At 28.4% G+C, this 10,672-nt stretch overlaps 1 protein-coding gene across 1 annotated transcript; it reads right to left on the bottom strand.

Moving 5' to 3' along the window:
- Nucleotides 1–1,602: 1,602 nt before the first annotated feature.
- Nucleotides 1,603–8,132, bottom strand: LOC108819402 (triacylglycerol lipase OBL1). Its single transcript, XM_018592432.2, has 6 exons — nucleotides 7,739–8,132; nucleotides 7,044–7,237; nucleotides 6,561–6,594; nucleotides 3,057–3,192; nucleotides 2,495–2,966; nucleotides 1,603–2,066 (listed from the first exon to the last, which is right to left on the bottom strand). Exons 1-6 carry the CDS (start codon nucleotides 8,130–8,132, stop codon nucleotides 1,782–1,784), a joined length of 1,515 nt encoding a protein of 504 aa, XP_018447934.2. The 3' UTR covers nucleotides 1,603–1,781.
- Between the last annotated feature and the right edge of the window lie 2,540 nt (nucleotides 8,133–10,672).

Raw genomic sequence — 10,672 nt, 5'->3', positions numbered from 1 at the left:
AATTTCTTTTTTGAATTAGGAAATTGCATATGATGAAAATTGCACCAATTAAAATTATAAGAAAACTCTAATTGTATTTTTATGATAAATATTTAATTTAAATAATATATATTTTATGAAATTTTTGTAAACATAAAATACTTGGATTAATTGTTAAATTCTTATTCATAATTATTCACTAAATAAAAAATGAATCATTTGTGAATATTCTTTTATGGAGTAAAAAATGAAGTAATATATTGGAGTAAAACCCTACTCCATTTTGGAGTTACACTAATTTGGAGTAATACATTGGAGATGCTCTTATTCTTTTCCATGATATAAGATTTTTATGAATGGTGTAGATTAAAAGTTGGTTATCCTCACCAAAATATATTAACCAGTGAAAAATCAGTCAGATAAAATAAGAAGGGAAGATCTTGCCCAGCATATTGAATCTAATCTAACGAACGAAAATGATTAGCCAATGAATTTTTTTGTTTTGTTTTTCTGTGTTATATATTTTTTCTTTTAATTATTTTTATATTGAACTGTATTTTGATATAATGTTTAAATGTTTAAAATTTAGATTTTTATTATATGTAGATTTTTGGGTGTGTGGTTTCAATATGAAATTTAGAGTTTATGGTGTAAAATTTAGTGAGTTTAGGGTTCGGGATATAATGTTTAATTTTGGTTTAGATTTAAGATTTAAGTTTAGACTGAGATTAAATTTAAGATTTTACGTTTGTTTTTTTTGACATCAAAAGGTTGCACTATCACTCAGATTAGGAATAGTCTAGGAATCTAGACCAGTATAGAACATCCAACAAAAACTAGATTCCTATAGAAAACATGGATTTAAGATAAGTTAAATAATAAAAAAGATTAGAGTTTTGAAGATTTTTATTTAGATTTTAGATATGTGATTGGTTTTAGGTATTATATAGGTATATAGTATAGGATTTGAGATTTAGAGTTAATATTTATAGTTACTTTTTTTAAATGTTTAAATTTGATTTAAATATTAGATTTTAGTTTAAAGTTAAAAAAAATATTTGAGTTTTGGGTTGAGAAAGATAGTGAAACGAGGGTGAGAGGCAAAATAAAATTAATTATTTTTCAACTTTAATTATGTATAGCATTTCAAAATTTACAGTACAATGTATACTATGTTTCTAAAAGTGTGCAAAATTAAAATCGGACCAATCAAATATAGCTTTTGCATTTTAGCAAACGACATCTAAAATTAAGACTATGTCAACCATATCTGAAAAGCAAAAAAAAATACTCATATATTTCTTGTAGTGATGAGAAGCTCAATAGACTACTCATAATATCTTCTTGCTTGGCTAGCTACCCTATAGCGGGTGTCAATGATTTCACTTCCAATGGTTTACCTATGCATAACTCTGTTAATAATCTACCAAACATAGTTCCATCTTGGTTATCAATTTTTAGTCAAATGTAATTCTGCGTTTAGTCACAAACTCGTATTCACATTTTATCCCAAAAAAACGTTAGACAACCATTTGTGTGGAAATAATTTTAAGTTACAAAAAAAAAAAAAAAAAAAAAACATTATAATAACACGATAAAAGTCACACATACACAACATACACAGACAATAAATGCTCCAGTAGTTCGTCAAAAGAAAAATGCTCCAGTACAATTTATTGAGCACATAAAGTAGAGATGCGATTATTACATATAACGAGAATAAATGCTCCAGTACAATTTATTGAACCCAACAAGAGCGCATAAAGTAGATACGATTACTACAAATTTAGAGTGGTTTTGAGTTAAGCAATAAGGGCAAGTTTATCCTCTGGAGTAGTAGCAGCAAATGGTCGAGCCAAGCCTCCCAAGCGTGTGGAGTTGACGTAATCATATGGCAGATGATTAGAGGCACCAGGGAATATTATTCCAAAAATCCTAATAAACGTCATAATCCAATTTTCTTTGTAGTCTCTGCCTTTCCAAAACCGTATTATGAAACTCCTTATGAACTCCCACGCACCATTTAACAGCTTCGGTATTAGCCACAACAAGCTGAAGTAATTTGCATTTGGTGCATCTTCCCTTACCTTTAAAACGATAATGCTTTAAAGAGTAAACGAAAGAACTATGCTAAGTTTCTAACTCTTTTGAATGTAAAGAAATGCTTTAAACAAAAAAATTTACATATAATTCAAAAATAATGCTATAATTTATATTTAGGGTTTAGAAACCCTTATGGGTCAAGATTAAAAATAGAAAATAAATTGAAAATATATATTATATACCCTTTTGTGGGTCACACATACATGTCATATCTCGATTTCACGTGAAAATGATAATCATCTTTAAAGCCCAAATTAAAAGGTCCTTCTTTTTCTTTTCTTTTTTTTTGCTTAAATTTAAAAGGTCCTTCTTTCATACTTCAAACAAAACTCCCACTGTTTATTGTTTTTTGTCATCTTTTAAGTAATTTAGCAAGACAACAGATAATTGGAAACGTGATCTTTATTTTTACCTTTCCTTTGTAGAGACTATTGAAGTAATTGCAAGATCCGTAGTGCTTGAACGCGAATAAAACCTTGTCATCAAAGGGTATCCTAGGCACAATATCGTTGTTATAAACAAACCTCTCATACTCTATTCCATGCTTTCTCACTACTTCCTTCATAAACTCCCCAAACACCTCATCCCCTATGCGTGGCTGTCCAAATGTGTACACTCCCTCTAGTTTATCTAGCAACTCATCCTCACCGTGAATCGCCAGTACTGCCGGAAAAAGAGCGGCTAGTGCGCCACCAAGGCTGTGACCCGTTAGAATAAACTTAAGGTTCTTGTTTTTTGCAAACATGTCCCTAAGCTTCTGTCTAATTGTGTAGTACGCATATTGGTGTCCTAGAGGTATAATTTCTTTGGGCCATCCGTTTTTTTGGAGGCCTAGAGCTTTAGAGAACCCTGCGTGAACTTTGCCAACGTTTTTCAACTCGTACCTAATTAATTATTAAAATTTGTAAAACACTGATATATCGAGTAATGATATTGAGATAGAAATGCCGGTATATATAGAACTTTATACGTACCAAGAGATGTCAAGATCAGTGCACCAATCATCAACGTCGAAAGGCTCGGTTCCTCTGAAGCTAACGACGATAAGATTTGGATTTGTACTCGATGCCTTGAACACGAAGGCTTGCGTCAGGTTTCTATTTTGGAATGCTGATCACATAAATAAAAACTAAAAAATTAGCAAATTTCAGATGTTATTTCGATGTGTTTCAAATTATATAAAGGTTCACATATATAAACTGATATTTAAAAGAATATTTTCAGGTGCACCAAGAAAAAGAAATCAAATTTTCTCTTAAGAATGTTTGAAAATAGGAATTTAATGTTGTAAGAATGATAACTTCCTATTAGAGCACTTCCAATAGGAAGTTATGAAGTTTTTAATAAAAAGTTAAGCATAGATATATAAAATAATAATATTTTATTCTGTGGATCTCAAAAATTGTGAGATTCTTTTGCTAAAGTATTTTGGTAAACAGTTTCATGATTTTGAAATACCCAGTACAATAATTATAATATTTGTTACTTTATCATATTTTGACAACTTTCTGAAATACATACTTCAATGAAGGGGGTTTTATGTATCAAACGCCAAGCTAATTACTAATCTTGATCTACAAAACAAGATCATTCAACCGCTGTAGTTCAACCACTAGACTACAATCATGTGGGGAGTTAAAATCGTGCTGTGTTTCTTAAACAAGAACTTTGGAATCAAGAATTATACGTCAAAAAAAATAATAGAAAAAGTTTTAGCAAAAAGAAAAAAAAATTATACGTCAAAATAAGATATCTCTTGTTTTTAACTATGTTCGTTTTAAGCAGAGCCGTGCCTTAGACATATAATTAAAAAGAGGCAATTGCCCTAGGCCCCCTCTAAAATTGTTAAATTTAGGGCCCCTCTTGTTCTTATTATCTAGTTTAATTAGTTAAATTACATAGTTTATTGGTTAAATAAATTACATTTTATTTTATAATGTAGTTAAATTTTATACAACATAGTAGTTTGTTGAAAAAAGTCTTTAAGACAATCTATTTATTTTTAGAGAAATTGCACCCTATACACTAAATTTTTGCTCTGACTAAACTAATATTCTAAATTCCACACCATGATACATTCCTTCATACACACAAACTTATCACATCATAGGTATTTTTTTAATTTCATCTTTCTTCTAGGATTTTAAACCAATTCACTCTTTTTATTTTGTCTTATTTATTACTCATTTATATGCTAAGTTTATGTATTTACCTTTTTAGTTATTTTTCATATATGTTTTACAAAATATATTTACAACTAATTTTATCTATTTATATTTGTGAGTTAACGATATAAATTTGGAAACAGATAGTTTTATTTATCATGTTTGAAGATAAATATAAATAGTAATATTTACTATTTTATATTTATCTTATTTTATTTTTAGTGTATATTTATCTTTTATAATGATAAATTATATATTTTATTTTATAAATAAAATTTTTAGATTTTGAGCCTATATAGAAATTATATTATTTGCCTCAGGCCCCCAAACTCCTTCGCACGGCACTGGTTTTAAGTAAAGATTTCTGGTTTAATACGTAGAAATGATATACTTTTTTCGATAAATCAATCTACTAATACCATCATGCACATTCTGTTTCACGAATCTTCAGTTCTAACATATATAAAATATAAAATATATCTACGCAAAACATATATAAAATCTATATCTTCTTCTCATCATATTTTTGGTTTTAAAGATTTTTTTTTTGAACAACGTTGTCTTAAATATATATAAAATATGATTAATACTGTTGATCAAAAAGTGCAACAACCATAAGTTTTGTTGGGAAAATTAGCATACAGAATTACAGATACGCCGAACATTGTAATCATCAACATATTTTTAAATAATGTGTAATCTTCTACTTGTATTCTAAGCAGTCATAAAATTTACAAAACATATATCAACTTATTGTATAACAAAAGTAAAGTAACCTGCATTGTAATGTCTCACTGAGCATGTATATTCTAAGAATTTGTATTCGTATACGAACGTCATGTGCTATTCGTGTTTCGATAAAATGTATATCTATAATTATTCTTTCACATTTAAGTTTTACTAAAGGTTAATTTTCTTAGCTAAAAACTGGAAAAAAACATTGAATGAATTCCAAAAGTGATGTTTAGTCCTATTAGCATTTATATTTATGGTTTTTAAGTTTTTTTTGGTCAACATGGTTTTTAAGTTTAAATGCTAAACTTTCTAGATTATATAGCCATATTCAGATTAAAATTTAAAGAAGTTAGATCATCCCATAAACATTATTCGAGCAATGATTTGTATGTGTCTTCACCATAATAATTTTGAAAAAAATGATGTCAGAGATTAAAAAATACGACATGATATCATTCTAATTTTACTTGTAAAATTTTCTATATTATGATTTATGTTTTTGGTAGGATATCTTAAATATAGTAATGACTGTTTTCTATATACAGATTTATATTTTTGACAAATTTTCATAATATAGTAATAATATCAAAATATGTTTTCTCTATAAATATTTATTTTCGTAAGATTTTAGAAATATTATAATACCTAATAATTTTTCTAAACCTATTAAAATAATATATTTTATATATAAATAATTACTACAAATATTAACTTTTTACATCAATTTATGAATCATATTTTTATCACACACACACACACACACACACATATATATATATATTATCGAAGTAAGTGTAGTTTTAATTATATATTTTATCAACTTATATATGTTATTTATATTCAATTTATATATTTACTAGAACTAATTTATATATTTACAAAACACATATTTAATATAAAATTAATTAAATAAAGGATAATATGAATAAAAAATCTTTATAAAATATATATTATTTTTATGAACATTTAAATAAAATAAATTTTCAAGTTAAAGTAAACTTGAATAAAAAAACTAAAAATAATTACATTATGGTTTTATTTTTTGACAAAAAATTGAAAAATGCATTTATATAAAATAATAATATTTTAATTTTTTTCATCTATGCGCATGGCGGAGTTTTACTCCTAGTTAACATTTAAGACTATCTAAATCCTTGAAAATTTTCTACTTTTATATGCATGAAAATACGCTTCAATATTTTATATTACCAGACGACTCCTTTTAGTAAAATCAGTAGGTTCCCTTGTTTAAGTCAACGACCGAGTTGAGTCTATATCATTAATCTCACTCGCATACCCGTTTTTGTAGTCTAAAATGAAGGAATTGATTTTTTTTTATTGAGAAAAATTTCCCATTATTTTTCTTACTATCAACTGCATTTTTGTCCACCGTATCCGTATACAGATCTATTTAATTTCCACGTAATGTTTTCGATATTCCTCTTTTAAATGCTTTATGACTTCTGGGGCTCTATTTATGACTTTCTGTATTTGATCTTCTGAATCCTTTATGCTCTACCCTTTAAAGTGGGAAAGGAAAAACATTCCCGAAATAACAAAGCGTATGGTTTAATTTACCGTTGTAAAAGTCGTAGTAACTCACGAAGTCCATCTGCATCACAGGATAGATATAGTCAGACTGAGTGTGTGAGAACTAAAACAATTATTTGTTATGTATATGAATATGAAAAGTCACAAAATCAATATTTCTACTACTTATCCTTTAAAAAAAAAATAGTATTACTTATAGAGATGTAGTCAGCTAATATATTATTTGCTATAGTTATAATTATTATTGGCAGTTTGGAACGCGCCAAAGATATACACGACAAAAAGTTATCATTTAAAGGGTTAATTATATCATTTAACTTTTTTTATTTTTACCATCAATAAAGAGAATTATTTATTTGTATCATTAGACTCATACGATCTAATTAATCGAGAAAGGAAACGATCAAAAGAAGAAAGAAGAAAGAAGAAAGAAGAAGATTAAGTTGGTGGATGAAGAACAGTGAGGCGTGTATTTGCCAAAAAGAAAAAAGAGAAGAAGATGAATTTGACCTTCCAAGTGTTCTTTACTACGGAAGTGATGAAAGATTTGTTCTCATAAGAGACCTTAGAAGCCATTATTGACAACATCGACTTGTACTCGATGGTACCAACACTTATCTTCTTGTCAAGCTCTACTCTTCGATCTGTGCATCCTACAAATGACACATATGTCGCCGACGATTCCTCAGGCTGTACCAACTTTCCTGTAACAAAAGTTTTTGGTTATTCCTGTAAAAGTACGTACTCAACATCATCCAACAAGAATTAAAATAGGTGAACAATTTGTCCTAAAAATTCTATAATGTTACTTCAAAAATTACACGTTGAATTCATTTTATGTTATTAAATAATACAAAACTCTTGATGCAGTATCATTTATTACTTTATTTTAACATATGCGTCTTCTGTTTTACAAAAAAATATATATATATATGTGCGTCTTGCATGTTCAGTACTGCTCGTTCTGTTACAAGTCCGTTTAAGCTATGATAAGTGTCGTTGGTCTAAGTCCAAAGGTCCAAAAGTCCGAGGGGAGTGTTAAAATATAGGACCACATGATATATACTCCTTGAGATGTTAAAATTTTCGGGATGCTTATGTCACATAATGAAAGAAACAACTAAAACCTTCTCTAAGTTCAAGAATTTGTTTGTAGGGACAAGTGGAGATAGTGAATGGAAGTATGTTATAGTTAGATTTATTACCTGTCAAAACATGAAGTATCAACTTGAAGAAGCCTCCATTTGCCGTAAGAAGATTTGGCCAATAGGTGAGGAAACGACCTACGGATGCAAAGGGTTCTCTTAAGAGCATTAATATCTTTTGAACCAAAACGGCTAACACAATGATCCATCGACTTGCGAAAGTTCTCCGGACGCTTTTGAGCGTGTCCGGGGGAGAATCTATGAATCCTGTGTTGGTCAGGTTGGGGAAAAATAAAAGGAGAAGGAGATCAAGAACACTAGCTTTGGTCGGATCGACCAGAAAATAGCTACTACAGAATTTCATATCGGTTTGGGACATTATCACTATATGAAAAGAACAGACTTCGCTCAAAAAGAAGAAGAAAGAAGTGATGTTGGCTGATTTGTGAGTCATGCAAGCTAGAGCAAGGCTACGTATTTATAGTGCTTGTAATAATTGGTATCATGATTTTTAGTTATTTATTGTAAATTTATAGTTGAGAATATCATATAAGTCCTTGTGGTTACTAATTAAAATCCCTCGTTGCTTTTCACGTGCTAAAAATATATCAAATTGAATCCATTTACAGTGTAAGTGTGTAACCTAAACGAGCGTACCTACCTCGAGTTCTATGTGTTTGCCCGATTAACATGAAAAAGAAAACAGGCTGATTAAATTATATATATTTGTATATTTTCTAATAGTCCAGCGACTTAGAATATAACATTTAGACTTATTCATTTCGTGGAGATTTAATCAGTTGAGTTGAAAATTTCGGAGTTTTTTTTTTTGAAAATTCAGAGTTTTGTGTGCGTTTTATTTCGGTACGTACGTGCACTTCTCTCAAAATTTTCATTTTGTTTTTGTTTTACACAGTCAACTTTCTCCAAAGTTTGTGCATTCCATCCTGTAGTATGTCTATGATGACATACACTATGGTATTTGGTTTTACTTCATGAATGTAGATTTTGTGGTTGTATACATCAATCGGATTATCCAATTTGGATTTCATTATTTTGAATGTCTACTTAATTTGGTTGATAATAATTTGATCACCAAAGTTTCTTTTATAAAATATGAGGTGTTTTTTTCTTCTTTCAATATATATATTGCTAATACTTTTTTTATTGTTTGGAAGATACTTTTTTCTGGATATTCGTGCTTAGCAGGAAATAATTATCGTAGTTAGGGTAGCCGTTGTTGAAATGTCTTTATAAAATTTAACATTTCAACTAAAAAAGGTTTTTTCAAAAAAAAAAAAAACTAAAAAAAGTCTTTATAATGGTCGAGAGACGTGCGGAGATAAAACACAAAAAAATAAGGTTGGAACAGAGAGTTCAAGTTAGGAATCGTTTGCGTGGCTGCTAAAAATAAGAGAGAGGCTGTGCTGGGACTGAAATAGATCAATTCGCCTTGAGGCATGATTGCATGGATTTACCAAAGATGAAACATGATTGAATGGATTTACCAAACATGATTGAAACAAGATCAGTATCGAATAAAGTCAAAGTAGTTGCAAACTTAAGCAGTGCACAAAAAAAAGTTGCAAACTTAAGCATAATACACTATCACCCTCGTTCATTTTGAGGATGGAACGGTTAAATTGTACCAAAATTCGATGAACAGACGTTGGCAATCCTTGATAAAGACATTTGTGAACTGAAGGGAAGAGTGAACATGAAGAACCTTAACCTGGCCCAGTTTAACCTTTTATCTGACAAAGTGAACGTTCATTTCAGTGTGTTTGGTTCTTTGATGCTTCATTGGATTACTAGAGAGATACAACACTGATGTTTTCACAATGAACCACAACGCTTTGGTTAAGGGACAAGCTAGCTCAAAAAGAAGATTATGCATTCAACAAGTTTCTGCTATCGTATTTTCAACGCTTTTGTGCTATGCTTCAACACTTGAGAGAGACACCGTTGGCTGTGGTTTCGAGGACAAAGGGCCAAAATTAACATCAAGATAGACACAATAACTAGAAGTTAAGCAACGTGTATCTGGATAACAAGCCAAATCGGCATCACTATACGCAATCAATTTATTTATACTTCCCTGTTCGACAGAAAAGCTGATAAAAAACTTAAGTTACAAAAGAAAGCTGATATAATTTCAAGTTTTTAAGTTTTAAAACTGAACAGAAACCGAAATAGATTTTCAGACTAAGCAAAATAAAGAAACTGAGAAGCAATAGCATAGGTTTGATTAATAAGAAAAATCGAATCTTTCTTGTGATGATTTATAAGCTCATACTTGTGACGTCCAGCTTGCAAAGCTTAAATTCTGATCCACACATAAAAGGGTGGAAATATTTTTAACAAAATTTTTATGAAGGAAACAAAAATGTTTTCAAATGTTTATTGTAGTATATTTAAATATATATACATATACATATAATTATATTGTTTTGTATATATATTAATAGAAACTTATATAAAATTATACTTAATTTTATTTTCAATCATTTTAATCTTTTCTTTATGAATTTTAATTAAATCATTGTAATTTACTTGATTAATTCTGTAATTTATACTTTTAATCAATTTTTAATTACAATTTTTTTATGTCAATTATTGACACTAAGATTCTATTTATATATAATATTAATATTTAACTTAATATGAAATCTTAATTAAGTTTAAATGAATATAATTTTATATTAATGAAAGTACCATAAAATCAAATAATTTAACTAATTTCATATTAAATGAAATTATTTGTAGTAACTAAACCGAAAAATAGTTATACTTATTTTTTTTTATTTTTTTATAAATGGTTTAAATTTTTAGTCAATTATTTAATTTTATAAATTTTTACAAAAATATTAATATAAAGTTACTAAAAGATGAGACTTACTCTTTTATAGTGCTTGGACACAAGATCAATTATTTTATTATTTGGAAATAAATATATTAGTCTAATGTTGTTTTCATAATTACATTAATGTAGAT

Source organism: Raphanus sativus, chromosome 8 (assembly GCF_000801105.2).
Source record: "Raphanus sativus cultivar WK10039 chromosome 8, ASM80110v3, whole genome shotgun sequence".
Lineage (NCBI taxonomy): Eukaryota > Viridiplantae > Streptophyta > Magnoliopsida > Brassicales > Brassicaceae > Raphanus > Raphanus sativus.
Note: the sequence above shows the minus strand (reverse complement) of the source record. Positions and strands in the feature narration are given on the sequence as shown.